Below are 17,918 nucleotides of genomic sequence, written 5' to 3'. Positions count from 1 at the left end.
ACTATATTACCCCATACCATAAGGTGTTTATGTCCTATTTCTAACATATAAGATTAGAAGTATTATTAGGTAATATCTCTAATAACAAAGTTGTTGGCCCTTGCAAAGTGACTAAAGATTTATCATGCTCTTCAAAGCAACATGCCACTACACTGGTGTCAAACCCACTTGTACTTCAGTTTGTAATGCCTGCATGATGCTTTCTGCTCCAAGTGACTGTTTTCGATCCCAGAGCTTTGTTCTCCAGTGATCATCCGGTGACCTTTTGTGCTTAGTGACCCTGTGCTCTGGAAACCTTTTGTGCTCCTGTGATCCTGCATCTTTGTCTTTCTGGTTATTGACTTTTGCTTGTTCCATCCTAACTGCATGCTCCCTCTCCACCCTGACTTTTGACAACATTGGTGTTGTCTTCATACTTCATTCAGCTGCCTTCTGCATTAGTGTCTGCACAAGAGAGATCAGCAACCTGGTACATCCACTAGTAAAGTCCATCATTTTTGCTTTGGAGATGTTTTGGTAATAAATTGGGCCTGATTTATAAAAGTTCTCCAAGGCTAGAGAGGGTACACTTTTATCAGTAAACCAAAGTGATTCAGAAAACCTAGAATGGATTTGGCCTAGGATTAAAAACATTTGCTAACAAATAGCAAAAGACTTTTAAGAAATCCATTCCAGGTTTGCTGGATCACCCAGGTTCACTGATGAAAGTGTATCCTCTCCAGCCTTGGAGAGCTTTAATAAATCAGACCCATTATACCTAAACTCTGCACCGCACACATATTTTGGGCTCAGGGCCCATAAAGTGTCTTACAAAAATTTGTTTGTGAAAGTTTGTTTGAACCATAAAAATATACACAGCCCCCCTCAGTCATCTCCTGACTACAACTGGTTTACAATTCCAGGTGTGCTGGGTCCCCCAACTTCACTGATGAAAGGGTATCCTCCCCAGCCTTGGAGAGCTTTAATAAATCGGGCCCACTTTGTTCACTATGAAGAGCATTGAAACAATTTTCACAGTTTCCAACTGCTGATTATTGTAATTACCCAACAACACAGAGGACAAGCAACATTTCCATTGCCACAGTGGAGCAAGCTGTCAACACTTTATGTGTTCTTGTGGCTGTCTCCCAACCAAACTTTAGACAGAGGCTCTGAAGATTCTTGCAGCCCCCCTTTCCCCCCATACTCTGTTTAGAAACATAATCACCTGGGGGAAGGTTACTTTATGTAAGAGATGGGGGAAAAATATAGACATGACAAGCTAAAAAATATTTTCAAATGTTTATTTTTAGATTTACAAAATGTTACAAGTGAAATAGAAAAGGAAGAATACTGCTAGACTATTATTTCCTAAGTCTTAAATGCTTGTAATAAAATATTTTTTCATGTATAAAATATGCCACAATGTTTTGACATTTGAAAATAAATCATATGCAACTAAAGAGCTTACCAGCTCAATATTGATTCTCAAACCCAATTGGCAACGAATACCCAGTTACTAATAATCTGGATGATTGTTGCCTGATTTGGCCTTATTCAGCTAGGTCAGATGGCAATTTTCTTCTATCTATGCTGCAAATTTACTGTACTTTTGTGGTTGGTCAATGGTTGTTTGGTTAACAGGAAACAAACTGGCTTATACTAGCACAGAAAACAGCTTAGACTACCATGTCAGATGGCTGGAATTGGGACTTAGGGCTGATTTACTAAAGAATGACGAATACTAACTTTGGAAAGTAAATGTTCATGTGTCCTATCGAAAAAGGTAAAACTGCGTTCACTTTAATCATCCAATCATGTGCCAACAAAAATCCTGAAGTTTTTTGCACATGAATAAACATTGTTAGTAAATCAAACCCATGAGTATGTCTACAGTTCTAAGTTTAAAACGCCTAATGATGAGAACTCGTTTTATATGAAAGCAAGGTCAATATCTTTCATACACTCCTTGTAAATCTCATTAAACTCCTCTTCTTGAGCAGGTGTAAAGTAATTCTTGTGATCGCCGGAGATACCTAGAAAAAGGCAAAAGAGTTTACTAAAAGTAAAAACAATAATGTTGAAGTGTATAGTTAATGTAGAACTATGAATTATCTATAAAAATATGTACTGCAGCACTGAAGCTACATACAAGTTAGGTAATTGTCATTTAAAATAAATGTGCATGACATATCAACCCATAATGGTATAAATAAGGCAACAACACAACTGATGCACTCACTTAAAAATCACATGCTATAGATAATTTCCAGAATTAATCTGTTTAAACAGAATGTTAACTGCAGCTGAGAACGACTAATATAGTGATATATTTATATGTATGTAATTTTTTTGTTAATGGTAATCATCTAGAACTGTGGTCGCCAACCTTTTTAAACTGGCGGACCACTAAATTTACCGGCTCCGGACCGTGCATGCATGGGGAGCCAGGTGTCATTTAAAGAGGAAGAAATTTCACCTTTAGTGACGTCATGATGCCAGAACCCACCCACTCTCTTATCACAGGTCTGAGCCTGCAATGGGTGGGTTGTGTCCAGAGACCCATCCCGCCCACCGCCCTGAGCCTGGGATCCGTAGGGGGGGGGGGGGGGGCATGGTCCGCAGCTCTGGCTGGTGCATCTCCCAAACAATATTGTTGTACATTGTCAATCAGCATCTGACCACACCTAACTTTATCCAATGTTTGGAGGGTTGGCAGCACTGCATCTGTTCCTAAATCCTTAAGACTGTAGGGTCTGGAAGGGAGAGTGTGCAAGACACAATCTTGAGAATTTGGCTCAGTCAGGGAAGGTATTTTATATTTTTGTTTGTAAGTATGTGTATGTATTACACAGTAGCTGGATTTGGTACTTTTTCAAACTGTCATACATTCATTGAAAGCAGAATTACAGTCTGGCATACCATACAATTAGAACCTCTTTCTCAAAAACTTGTTGTGCATGTAATACCATGTATGCAGAAAAAAACACTATTCTCTATATCTTTACATTAAGTAGTGTTAGAGGCAAACATATTGCATAACCTGTTTATAGTAAGCACTGTAAGGGTCAGAACAAAGCATGTGGCTTAAAGTCATTTCATTTGTCCCTGGAGTTTTTCTGGTTTGTTTACACAGCAATTAGAAGCTTATTTTCTCCATATATTAAAGACACATTCTTCTTACAGCAAGGCTCAAAGTCCAGCACACTTCCTGAACTGATAACTGAATTTAAAAAATATCCAATCATTATGTTTAAATCATACTAATTTTTGCCATAAATAATTGTATATAATATTGTTCACCCATTTTAATACCCAAATGTATTTTACAGACACATAATTTTGTGAAACTGCTGGTCATATCTGGGTTTCATTTAACAGCTTGTATCCTATACATTGGTATTTTGTTTTTCAATTGCTAAATTTAGAATTGTGTAGCATATTTTAATTTAGTGATGTTTACAATAAAGTCAGTAAAATATGTTATTGGCCCCCAAGATACACTAAGGGCACAAATATGTCAAGTCATGACTTGATATGACTAACATTCTATAGCTTCATAACATTTTTGAACGTGCTATTTGTGGAAACAATCAGGAGTCTTTACCTTTTCTGTGAAATGTTCCATGTTGCTTGTTGAAGATGTCGTTAGGCACTGCACTGTAGTTGGACATGTTGTTATCTTTCATAGCTTTAAAGGAAGAATGTTCCACTACAGAATCTATAGCAGCATCACTAAGATCTTTACCAAGGAATTTGCAGATTTTAGCAACACTGCTCCGCAGATCCTGTTGGAATAATTAACAGTGTTTTGCATTAGCCTTTACAAAAATTATTCTGCAATAATTCACCTGCAAGGGGACATATGAAACATAATTTATAGTGAACACAACTAGAAAGATAATTTATAGCCAGAGGAGATGAATGACCTGTTCAAAATCAGTTTTTGAGTATGCAATTGCTTTCAGATGTAAGTGGGGCACACAAAGGCCTGAGTATGAGGTTTTAGGTTTTAGGTTTTATTTGATTATATTATGTTATTATTATTTAACATATATAAATGCAACATGTGTCTTGCAATGAAATGGTTATAATTTATCAACATTCTCCCTCTGCTCACTGTGAACATAATGAGCTAGGAACCTAAATAATCACATACTATTCTAGATTACATAGAGATTGTATAATAATATAATATATAATATTATAATATATTTGCATATAATATGATATATTATAAAATATATATATTATAAAAAATTAATATGATATATTATTGCATATAATATGATATAATATAAAGTATTAAAGTAAAAAAAGCACTCCAATATTGGAGAATATAGACTATCATGGGAGAACCTGAGTGGTCAAGCAAACCTGGCAACCCTGCACCAGATGTATTCCAGGTTTGCTTGATCACCCAGGTTCTTTAATGATATTCTATCTTCTCTAGCATTGGAGATCTTTGATAAATAAGGCCCAATATGTGCAAGGAATGAACATTTTATGGAACTAAGACCTACCTTTACCATACTGTCATAAGACAGTAGCAGGAAGTTTGGATTGTCCTTGATTGTCAGCCATCCCTTTACATGTTCAAACCATCGACCAAACATGACTAAAAGATGGAAATAAACCAGTTTAGAGCAGTAGAGTTTTGGAATACAAAAATACAGTATTTTAATGTGGTGTTTATCAGTAAGGAGTCCTATTGTAAAGCTCCAGTCAAAGATAATAACATTAAAGGCCTATGAAAAAATAAACAGAATTTAATACAATAATCAGCTTCAGTCCAGTCCCAAGAAGTAATTTTTTTCTGGCACTAAACATCCAAAGTGTGTGACTGAACCAATTGAATCAGAAATATGAATCAGTAGATGCAACATACTCCACATGTGCAACAGGCAAGAACAGGCAAGAAAAACCTTTTGACATTTGATTGTTATCATCTGCTTTTCACACCTGGATTAGTTGATAAATTACCTGAAGTGTTGGGAAATCTCAAATGAAATGACATGAATATGAGACATATGTGCCGTGCTTTTTCTTTGTACTAATATGTGTTTATATTTCATCCCAAGGACAAAAAGCCAGAGAAAAATTTCCTTCCTTTTATATCACCCTCAGTCAATAAAGTCAATTTCTTGAAATAATTGAAATCATTTCTTGAACATAAATATGGTGTAATTCTTTTTAACATCATTTTTCCTAAAATGGTTCTGCTCATCGCTGAATTACATACTTGGAAGTTTCCGAAGTCAGCCACAGCTTCATTATACAATGAGCTTTGTGAATTCTAAAGCATGGATGGGGCAGAGGCACAATACTGGAACTGAAGTCTGTTTTAGATACTATAGATGTAGGTGCAGCGTACAGCTTACACTGTATATAACATGATTTTTAGAAAACTAAAACATACTGATACCGCAAATAGATACTGCATAACGCAGTGGAAAAGTATAAAAGTCAAGTTTCACTGTAATACAATACTGAAAATATAAAGTTGAAAGCATATAAACTTGTGAACTTTACACCAACTATCACTTTACAGTAAAAACTAAAAATATAATTTTGCTTTAATTAAAAATCCCATTCTCACCATCATTGCTTAGAAATAAAGTGATGAAATCCTGGAAGTCTTCCCTGCTTTCCATAAACTGTGCGACCAAGGAAAAGTGATAAAGAGAAACACACACATCCTTTGGGTTGCGTACTGTATAGATGATCTAAGGGAGGAAAGTTATATCTAAAGTTATTCCACTTGTGCTTTACATAAATGTTTACTCTCACTATTTTTAAAGAAGTGGATTATCAAATGAAATACTTAGTTGGTTGAGACCCTTATATGTATTAAACACAGAACCCTAACCCTTAGCAGAAATAGAATAGAACCCACTCCTGTAACCTATATTGCTCTACATTACTTTTCAACTCAATCAGCAGGTTGTAATGGGAAATAATAATGCAGGAAATCCTGGGTGCTGTCAATGATCAAACATGGTCAATGTTATTATCTGGGATTCCCTGCAAAATTACCAAGGTTTAAGGATTCTGTTAATTAACATTGTACAAAGGGTTAACATCTTTGCTTGCTGGGAAATGATTGACGTGAATTTACATAATTGGAAGGCTTGACTGATATTGGATTTACTTCAGGGGACATACACTTTATTTTTGAAAGTCAGGTAACAAGTGTTTCGTTTTTTTTTACGTTGTCATATTTATTTACATTTTAACTCTTACTGGGAATAGGTATTAATGTATCCTTGTGCTCATTCACCTGGGTGAAAGAGCAGTTATAGGGAAGCCTAGTCCCCTTATTAAAAGTGGATTCTCCTTCCATAAATCACCCTCACATTCATTAGAAGAATCAATGTGGATGCAAAGAAAATACCCAGTCCATCAACATTGTTGGAAAACAAAACATGGGCCCTAGTACGGAAGTGGGGGTGGGGGCACACTTAAGCTCTTGGGTAAACCAAAATGGGACTGCTCTACAAATGGCAAGAATTAGCAAGAATAGGTGGTTGATTAGTCTCCTGAAAACCTTTGCGAGATTAGATGATAAATTATCTTTTGCCCATATCTAGACACAGTATTTGAATAGTGCTATAATCTTTAGTTCCAAGGAGTGCAATAGTGTAAAACAGCACAGCAAGCAGGATCTTTCATTTTAGAGCAAATATAATGTTGTAGAAGAAAAGCAGTGGAAAGATGAATAATACTTTAATAATATGCATGCCTTTTTTGTAGTAGAGGAAATTAGCTAATCATCTAATGTGTTCCATATTCTCTATTCATATGGTACATTATGCTCTTTCATATGCTACATTAAAAAGAATGCAATTTGATGTTAGGCACAGAATCTGCTCACTTAATACAAATACTGTTACTGGATCTGCACACTGTGGGATGAATAAATATGAAATATATTATCAGTGACTCCAACACAGAGCAACACTTTTCTCAGCTCCAATATCACATATGGTGATGTCATAGTGGGGCGGCAACATACCTTGGCTTTACTCTTGTAGTATGACTGTGGAAATATGTGTATAGGCAAATGAGTTGTGATTAGTCGAGGTGATGGTCTGTTTTCAATTTGTCTTCTGCCTGAATACTGTTCAATCCATGGTACACGGTCCCAGCTATATTGAGTTTTCACTGGTGTTGGATCTCCATTGCTGTAAATTAGGCTGAGAATTTCTTGAAGCCATGTAGTTCCTGAAAATACAATACGTTTAAAGTTTAATTTGTTTTAAAAAAAATATTAGAAATATGGGGATCTAAAACCTAGAATTGCAGAAAGATTGGATTCTTTTGTGACTTTACAATGTTATTTTAGCTGGTATTTTAGACAGGGGAAGCATTTTCTAATCAAAACAAGTTACACTCAATGGTAGGGGCCATGGCTATTAAATTGTGAGCTCCTTTGAGGAACAGCTAGTGACATGACTATGGGCGTTGTACATCTCTGCGTAATATGTTTTCGCTATAAAAAAACTGTGTAATAATAATAATGTCAGAAACATCAAAAATTGACAACAAACTTATGGCATTCATTAATCCCAAAGCCTATCGGCACAATCTATTAAAGAACAGGTTATATTGCTATATTTACAATGCTGGCAATACAGTACTTACATTCCACCCAAACTTTAAATTAATAGGTTTTTGCTAGATGCCAAACCAATAAACCACCTGATATTACCTTATAACCCGGATGCAAGGTGTATTAGATGTACTCTCCCAGAATAATAATCAATACGGAATGGTTTTGCATCATTCAATTTTAGCTGAAATCTGTTAAAAATCACATGGAATGACACCCCTACAAGAATACAATTCAATGCAGTACAAAACTATACAGCCATCAAGTGACCACCTGCTGGCACTTGATCAATGTTTGACCCGGTTCTGTGGTCCAAATATTTTTAATATATTTTCATTTGTTTCTTTGTTTTTAACAAATCAAAAGACCAATCTAGTTTAAAAAAGTTGTAGAATGTATACCTAACATAAGAGACTCTTTTGATAAAATCTTTGCTCGATTCCTTGGATCTGTACACCTGCTGTGGCCCATCGAACCATCTCCTACACTCTCTGATGGAACTAAGAAACATATGGGAGCTTTTTGAAATAGATTAGGGGAAAGTTAAAACCTCTTTCTGTGTGAATGGCCATTGTCAAAATTTCCCTCTATTTTTGTTCTGGTGACTCATGTCTTTCAGAATTTGAGTTTACTTGAAGGCGAAAATGGCAGTGCATGCCTGTCGCGCTAATGGGGAATTTCAATAGATTTGCTATTGAATTAAATTTCCACTGAAATGTATCCTGCACATTTCTACTTTTATGTCTACTGCTGTATATATGAATAAACTTTTTTTTTTTAACTTGCTAAGTATGTGTTTGTGTTTTTATTTATTTAAGGATGGTATGTACGGTATGCAAGTAGTATAGTTATTTCACAGTTTGCAAGTTCTATGGCTATTTACATTTAGTCTTACTCAAGAAGGGTGTGGTATATCCCGCTTATTAAAGCAGGGTTTCAGATTCCACCATAAATGCCAATTCCTTCCCCCTAACAAAGCTCTTTAAAGGCCTAGATGTTGAGAATAGGCCTTGTCCCTCAACATGCCCAAAACCAGAAAAGTAGGGTAAAGGCACTGAACTGGTACAGTACATGCTCGTTAACTCTTTCTTTCCTGACCATCAAAGATGCATGGCTGAAAAAGTCTCTGGGTTAAAATTTTCAGGTTGCAATATTATAAAGGAACATTATTTATATTCCTCCGTTAATAGAATTCTCCTGAAGAAGCGCTTTTTTGTTTTACCATAAAACGCATTGAGATGGAGGTGGATAAACAGTGTTTATGCCAGATGTACAATGGGAAATCATTGATATATGTTGGTACCAATGTCATTGATTGTGGTAACATAGGTATGTTGTAGTAAACTACCAATAAAATATGTTTTTATATAATTATTTAGACATATTATATTTTATTAATTGAGCAAAATTGATGCCTGTTTTTTTTGGCATTAACACTATATTTGAGTTGTGGGATCTTACATAATTCAGACCTATAGAGAATTTTAGTTGTTGTTGTTCATCATTATTATTATTGTTATTGCATTATTGCACTTCACCCATGGCAGTGACAAACTGCCATATGTGTTCCGGTTTCAAAATGCCACTCATTTTGTGCAAGTCACTCAATGTAAATTGTTTCTCCAAAATTAAGAAAAAGGAAAAAAACAATAAAAATAGGATGCACAATGCAGACATTTTTCCAACCAAAATTTTTAAAGACAGTTTTACAAAGTAGTAAAATTTTACCTGACTTAGGATAAGTTACATTGAAAACATCATCATCACGCACTTCAAACTCTTTCCATGCCCATGTTAAGCTTTCAACGGAGTGCACACCACCGGGGACTCTAATTCCTTCAAATTCCATGTATTTTTTTGTTACCTCCATTGTAATATTTTCCATGATGAGACCTGTTGTGGTTAAATACAAAACATTACATTACAAGGGCTAGGTCAATCTAAAGCAAGCTTTTAAATCACAGAAAAAACAAAAAAGTAAACCAAGCTATTCCCGATGGTGTCTCAGTACAGAACTGTGCTACTGGGATACATTTTGGTACAGAAAGGACAGTCATAAATTGCTAAACACCATGTGACCTGTTTTACTTTAAAACCAATATTATATTTCACCAATATATGATGAGACCATTTCAACATTTGGAGTTAGCATGTAGAAATCCATACTGTACCACTAATTCATCTATTTACATGGATGTCTACAGCCCCCCACCAAATGTAGCTGGTAATTGCAAACCCTTTTAATATTGTTTATTTATTTGCATTTTTTCAAATAATTGCATGAAATTTGCTTTCAATTTTTTTTATTGTTTTAAAGGGAAAACAAATGCAAAATGTTTTAGGCAAATCTTTTCAAAGATATGGAGTGGTATTATCCGCATCCAAATTGTAGTATCCCATGACACCAAATTAAAAACATTTAACTATGCAGATCAAGATATAAAACATAGGAACAATCTAACAAAGTTAACCTAAGTACAGAATGGCAGTAAATAAGGCAAATACACAATTAGCTATGGAAGATGGTCCTTCCCCTGTTCTAAGTGTATCCTAATTTGCTTAAAGTGAAACTTAAGAGAGGGTTGGGGTGCAGAATGCCAAAAATAAACAGCCCATGGTCTGGAGGGATAAGATCACACAGCAAGATGTAGGCTAAACCTCCCATTAATCCTCACTTCTCTCTCCTTTCTCTTAGCATAAATCCTCCTCCATGGATACCCAGACGCTGGACTTATCCTTGCTTGGATAGGTTAGCCCCTTTTCCAGTAGTCCCAAACAACATAGCATTCATTACCTCTCCCACAATATACAAGCTTGAAATATATAGAATCAATTATTAAATTTTCCCTTATGTAGCTAGGCAAGAATATTTTTTTAGAAGATTTTAATTATATATGTAAAAAATATATTCCTGAAAAAGTCTCTGGACAAGTTGTCAGAATGCTTGTGCTAGAGCCAAACATTGAGTACAGATGGGTTAAAACCTCTATTCGTTTTGAGAACAGGTGTCTCCTTGGAAGGATTTACCCTCCCTCTTGTTCCAATGTACAAAGGACTAGAAAAGTGTAAAAGATATTTTTTTTCTTTATGGAGGTTAATAGATTTGTTTGTTCTCCCAAATTTTGCTAAAACTGAAACATTAGTTTTGAGAGGGCTAACTTTTTCAAAAAGGGCAAAGTCAAAATACCTGCATCATAGGTATATGCTGTATATGTAAGGATATATATCAAATAAATATCAATTATTCTATAAATATATATTCTACAGAACACAAGAAGAAGAAAATGTAACATTGTTATTTCCAGAGGACAAAGCTAGTTTAACTTCTAATATGGATGGGCTGTCAGATATTTCATGGAGAGGCTTCTTGTTCTTCTTTTCCTCTAAGCTAATTAGATTTTATAGGTTAACTTTCCATATATTAGCATATAAACTTGAGACAGCTGACCTAGTTCATGCAGAAAATCTACATCAAGGATCTTACAATGGACACACAAACTGTGAAAATAATATAATGTATGGAATACCATAATTGACAGTTCTGTAGCTAATATCACTAAAATGATGGTCTTTGGCACTCTGCCTGTTGCTTAACAATATTTCTTTCTTATGTTCTCAGTGGAGTGAAGGTGAGCAGTTGTGTACTTTCAAAACTTACAATATGGCTTCTTGGCTTGTGGTCTTTACAGTTTCAGATAGAGGACATTGGAGTGACAGGACAGCAAAATCTGGGATTGCCTACAAACAGCCATGTCAAACTGGTGTTTTCCATGTGGACTTGCTCCATCCCTGCTGCTGTTATTGGATTGAGATTACTCGCAAGTTAATACTGAGCTGTAGGGCAACCATGACTGATACTCTGCAGAACTCAAAATACACTCCAGTGGTCCAAAAAATGTAAATCACAAAGGTGGAGACCCTGGGGACTTGCGGTGGAGAGTCTTCGAGAAAGGGGAACAAGATGAACCTGGACACGGCTAAGTAGTTTAGGACTCTGGTGTGTGTGTGGTATTGTTAAACATTAACACAACAGAGTCATTGTAGAATTGACCATACTAGAGAGACTATAATTAAATTCTTGCTAGGTGTTAGCTAGTAGATTAAATAGAGCCAATGGGATGCTCTTAAGTCTGCGGTTGTAGTAAATTGCCAATAACCCAGATTAAAGTGAATCGGGTAAACTTTATTTTCTTTTTAGCACAGATGCAGTGTCTGGATAGTTTTCCTGGTCACTGAATTGATTTCACTTTATTGGCTGAATTCCAATAAATTTACCTTTTACCCATTTAAAACTTATCACAAACTCTTAAGAGCATACACTATGTCTGCTAGAAAAGTCTGTGCCTCTTTATAATTAGGTTCACTTTGCTGCACCTGGTTCTCCTTGTCTTCACAACTGAGGCCTGCCAACTGCCATTTTCTTGTTCAATAAGACTGCCTCAGCAGGAAGAAAATACAAAACTAACTTTAGAAAGTATTATTTATCACAGTAGATGATTTTTGGAAGAGATTTCTAGCTCAGGTAGGTGAATCAGTGCACAATACAGGGATTTAAACATGCTTGATACATCTTGAGGGGACATACTTGGACAAGGTCTAGGGATGTTAGGCACTTTTGTATTTAACAGGATACTAAGAGGGCATGGGAGTTCAAAATGTTGGTCACTGCTAAAGAAAGTAAAGGAATTTAAATAAAATTCCCGGGGACAGATTCACTTCATCAATGTAACATTGATTGGCCCATTCGGCAAAAAGTTCATACTGCCTGGTATTGTCACATATTGGAAGAACCTGTTACATACAATGTTGCAGCCTTTTACTGCCCACCATAGTGTGCCCTAGCGTTCTAGTGCCCCCCAAGTGTGTACCAGATTTACAATGCCCCTAAAGTGTGTCTTACCGTTCCCCCCAACTAATGCTCTATATTTTTTAGGGTTTCCTGTACTGCAGTGTTTAGCCATTGGACAAATTTGTGAAAGATCATTTTCAACCACAAAATTCTAGCCTTAGCCTTACCACCCTAGACAAGACCCCTGTGTTATTGTTCCCGAATATAAAATTAGTAGTGTTGGTTTGGCTTGATTATACAGTAACAAAGAAATGTACTTTTAGACTACTCAGAGGATAGCAACAGTATATATGGCAACAGTAAATATTAACTAATATATGCTCCTTTCAGACTGAAGTACAAAGAAAAAAAACACAGAAGCATTTGACCTGTTAGATAATGCAATATTCTTTAAAGCCCAAATCCAGCCACAACTTGGTTTGAAAGAAGTTAGAAGGGTTAACTTGGCCTGGCCAAGTTTTTATTGATATTGCAATGCTGGGACAAAAATAATTGGAACTCTCTCCAACAGGGACACAGACCAAAAAATTTTAATTACAGCCTGTAAAGTTAGAACTTGTATGTATACAATGTTTGTATTGACCTTCATGCTTTCTTTCCTTTTAACTGACAACTTTTCCGTATTTCTCCTATAGGCATCACAGGGACAGTTGCATATACTTGCACAGCAATGCCTTTAGGGTAAACAAGCTCTAAGGAAGGGTAAATATCCATAGCATGACATAGCATCTCAACTCATAATAACAACATTACAACTTGGGTATCAAAATGGCATTATCTTCTGAATGATGGCACACCTCAGTAATATCACTGTCAGTTGCAAGGACAACAAATTTCAGTAACAGAATACTGCTTCTTGCAAACAAATTTTTACTGCAGGGTTTACTAGCCATCATCAGTCCCCCAAACAAATAACTCTGTAGCAGGGGTGTCCAACCTGCGGCCTGTGGGCCGCATAAAGCCCAGGATGGCTGCCAATGCGGCCTGGAGCAAATTGCGATTGCACTGCCAAGTATACACTTCCGCAATATATAGAAACCACGTCATATGTACACCCGCTGTCGTGCACCTACACTCTCATGCACATGTCTCGCTGTTTGTGCGCATGTGTGTTTTCATATTCACTTGTGTGCAGCTTACAAAGCAGAAGAGGTGGTTATCTACTTACAATTACAAGGTTCCTTTTTAGCCAGGTAAGTATTCCTCCCTCTCATCACCACCTCATGCATCATCTGCTACCCTTTTACAATCGCCATATTAATGTAAATACATACAATCCTTTTTTTATTTATAGTGCATGTGTGTACATGAGTTGTGGGACTTCCAATAGGAGAAACACAGCAGTTACCAACCTACAGTAGTACAACCTATCAACCTGCAAAAACATGCGTCTTCAAGGCAAAAACCAACTTATCAATGCAATGTTTCAAACCATACCAGCATTTCAAATTAAACTGAAACTTCAGCAAGATAAAATTAAGGCAACAATTTCATGCATTTTGACACATTGGCCGAACATGGTCCTGTGAACGATGAAAAACACACAGCCTTGCTTTTTGATTTGATACAAGAATTTGAAAACCGATTTAAAGATTTTCATGAAAATAACCAATATTTTGGTATATTTGTGATTCAATTTTCAGTTGATATAAACATGTTACCTGATAATTTTCAGATGGAATGCATAGAGCTGCAATCTGATATTCAACTAGGGAAAAAATTGATCATGTCTCTTTACTGGACTTTTATAGGTCTTATCTTGCCAGGGACAAAAATCCCAAGCTTCACAATCATGCCTTGTTCACATCATCACTTAAGCTACGTACACACTTCCAATTATTATCGTCGGAAAACGAACGACGAACGTTCATGCACGATATATATGAACGATCGTATAGCACCGATCCTGCACATAGAGGTAATGACACGATCGTTCGTAGATATTGTACACACAATAGATACGATCGTTTAAGCGATAGAGGAACTATGTGCACGACAGGAAAGTGAACGGACGTTCGTTCATCACGCATGCTCTGAACATGGACGATCAACGAACGACCGTACACACGAACGATGTTCAACGATCGTCGTCCAATCCGATCCGCCGGTCCGGTGGTTCGTTTCCAGCGACTTTCCTCGTTCGTCGGCGTCGTTGGTTACTTTTTTACGAACGATTTTATGCCCAATCGATCGTTCGTCGTTCGATTGGAACGATAAAAATTGGAAGTGTGTACGCACCTTTAGGCATTACTCTCTTAGGCATTACTCTAAGCACACTTAGAGCAGATTTAGAACCAACATATCTGATGATCACCTTCAGAATTCACTGAGGATTGCTACTACTTCTTTTGAAGCAGCTATTGAGAAGTTGGTTTCTCAAACACAATGTCAAAAATCACACTAATTTTATGTTTCCCTCTTTTCTTTTACATTTACAAAAAAAATTTAAAAAACAATTAATGAAGCTATATTTACTACATAAATGTGTACTTCTATATAACTGATGGCATACCTGCTCAACCTTTTGTTTTTGCTCTTCAGCTAGCATTTGTGTTTTGTAATTCATGTGTGGCCCCAGATAATTTAGTTTTCTATCAATGACACCCCAGGAATCAAAAATGTTTGACACCTCTGCACTATAGCAAGGGTGTACCCTCTCTCTTACCAACAGGTCTCTTTGTTGGTTTATCCAAGTAACTGCACATTGTCAGCCCACAACCCTCACTGGTCGCTGTTTTTTGGAGCTGACTACAACTCTAGCACAGTGTTGTGCCACTTGGCATTCAAAATGAATTCATACATATCTTATATCTGCTTTTTTAAAGCTGACTAGGTTCCTTTAGGTAAAAACTCTTAATTTTAGTTTTATTACATTATTGAGGGTCAATGTTTGTGCCCAATTTAATGGTTCCTTGTGCACAAGAGTTACAATTCTAGAACTCCTACCAAGAAGGCCTCTGTGGTGGTTTCTCCAAACAACTGCGTACCATCAGAGCACAGCCTTCTGTAACACTGGTCCCCATTCTGTGGAGCTGACTACAGCTGTGGTACAATGTAAAAAACATTCATACAGATTTTATGCCTGCTGTATTTTTGAGCTGACAATATTTCTTTAGATAAGGATTCCTGAATATGTGCTTCTTCATTATTGAGAGTCAAAGTTTGTGCCAAATTTTTTAATTCCTTGTGCAGAAGGGTTCTAGAGGTCGCAGATTTTTCTTTAACTCACAATACTCCGAAGTGACTCATATTACAACAGTCATTTAAATGAAACCATGTGTGTGTTTCTGTAACCTAAACAACTGGATTTCCCTTGTTTGCATTTATAACAATGTATTCTCCTACATTCAGTACAGGAAAAAATCCTTTTACATTACATACATTCACTTCATTTCCCTAAGTCACCAAAGTTTATTACATATGTTCTAATACATAAATTGTTTACATGGGGGTGGTGTGTGTGTGTGTGTGTGTGTGTGTCTGAATTATATTTCATATATTTATATATGATTAATATTTTCATATACGTATATGATATAAAATGGAATTCTGTATCAACTAACTGCAATGCAAAAACACTGAGAAGTTAAATAAAACTGGCGAAAAAGTAAAGTGCAATACAATCAAACGTCTACTATACATAGAGTAACATGTTTTATCTAGTATTTTTTACTTTTTCATAGTTTAGAATAGCATAAATTGATAGCATGTGTTTATAAACTGAAGGAATCAATATGCTAAGAAAAACTGATTCTGATGCACCATATACAGTGTAAAGAAACTTTACAGTAGTAACAGGGTCTAACTTTTATACCTTGTTTCCCAGAAAGAAAGAAAAACACATTTTGCAAACATTATAAAATCTCTAAATTCCTAGAATTGTTTTGCATCTTACCTTATTAGTAGGAGAGCTCACACAAGTAAGGATCCCAGCTCACAGAGCAGAGAACAGACCAAAGGCAGAGCTGGTTAAGGTATGAATAGCACTTTGTGTATAGGAAGACTTTTATTCAATGCTGAGTTTTTATGACATAAACTCAAGGCCATGACTCTCACTGGCAATCTTGCATAAGAAAAGGAGACACGCCTTCCCAACTTTTCCAGTGTCAAGACACCTTTATCACAACTAAACACTGCATGTTTCTGAGATATGTTGTAGAATGACAGAAATTCCCACACCCTCCTCCCTCAGAAAATGCTGGCCTCATCGGTAAACCTGTCAGTTATTACGTTTTCAAAGTGGATTAGCAAATGATCACTTTTCATTCTACATTTTTATCAGCACATTGCATAACCAAAAATGGTGTTCCTATGTCCAATAATAAAAATTCCCTATTTACAAGTCTGGAATTTTGGTTATGATTACAAGTTGAGTAGAAATATTTTGTAGTAAAATTTTTGTTCCATTTTAACCTGTACTTAATTACAAAAATGATCACTTTATATATGAATGTTTATTTACATTGTTTTATTTTCACTTTTTTTTTGTTTTCCTTTTTGTATCTCCCTTCTTTTCTTTTAAAATACCTGTGATCCTGCCTGTTAAGGAGTCAACAAAAATGCCAATAAAATAGGTTTGAATAACTACATCCATACATCCATACTGTGTTATTTTAAAACATGTATTTAAAAGTTAGGACTAATTGTTTTCTCTGTTTTTACACAATAAAGCATTTTGCCACCAGTAGATGGAGCTGTACACTCATGTAAAGTGTGTAAGAAAGTATTATTAAACTGCATGTCAAGAGTTTGTTACACACCTTACAGGGAGACAGTGCCATCTACTGGTGTGATCTGGGTATAAAAAGAGATTCTTTTCTATTGCCATTTTCATGTCAAAATAAAAATATATACTCGAGTATATACAGAGACTCCTATTTTTGCATACATTTGTTTGTCACAATTAGCGCTCATTCTATGTGTGTTATTTTTTTTGTGTGTGTGAATGTATACACGTTATAGTTGTTTGTGTAAATTGTTTATTTACATTTTTTACCGTGCCAAGTTTTCTGGATCACCCAGCTTCACTGATGAAAGTTTAGTGATTGACTGATAATAAATTAGTCATTCCTAGACCATGGGATATTATATATTTGTGGACCAACTTCAAATTCTATGTCTGTATAGTAACGAAAAAATAATTCTTGTATAGGAGTTTTTAGCTATTTAACCAGTTTAAGTAATTCATTTGTGTGATCATTCTAATCATTGAAACACATACATTTTTAGAGTTCAACTGGCTGCAAGGATGTCCTAGCAGATGGACATTCCATTTAGTTCTAGAAACAATGCCGCTTTAAAAAGAAGGCAAAATTACACTAATGGTCATTGTAATTGTCTACAATGTGGGTATACTTGGCTCAACTGTAATGGGGAAATTTTATCCACTGACCACCAATGAAAGGTACAATCACTCAGGTTCATTTAAACCTGCAAAATATGACATAGAAAGTTTGAGAAAGGCTGCCACATTGACAC

The 17,918-nt window shown here is 35.8% G+C and overlaps 1 protein-coding gene across 1 annotated transcript; it reads right to left on the bottom strand.

The window, feature by feature from the left end:
- Positions 1-1,255: 1,255 nt before the first annotated feature.
- On the bottom strand, positions 1,256-16,600 carry LOC140340956 (3-beta-hydroxysteroid sulfotransferase-like). Its single transcript, XM_072426421.1, has 7 exons — positions 16,336-16,600; positions 9,320-9,484; positions 6,995-7,203; positions 5,579-5,705; positions 4,503-4,597; positions 3,587-3,767; positions 1,256-2,015 (listed from the first exon to the last, which is right to left on the bottom strand). Exons 2-7 carry the CDS (start codon positions 9,474-9,476, stop codon positions 1,912-1,914), a joined length of 873 nt encoding a protein of 290 aa, XP_072282522.1. The 5' UTR covers positions 9,477-9,484; positions 16,336-16,600; the 3' UTR covers positions 1,256-1,911.
- Between the last annotated feature and the right edge of the window lie 1,318 nt (positions 16,601-17,918).

This window comes from Pyxicephalus adspersus, chromosome 11 (assembly GCF_032062135.1).
Source record: "Pyxicephalus adspersus chromosome 11, UCB_Pads_2.0, whole genome shotgun sequence".
Taxonomy (NCBI): Eukaryota; Metazoa; Chordata; class Amphibia; order Anura; family Pyxicephalidae; genus Pyxicephalus; species Pyxicephalus adspersus.
Note: the sequence above shows the minus strand (reverse complement) of the source record. Positions and strands in the feature narration are given on the sequence as shown.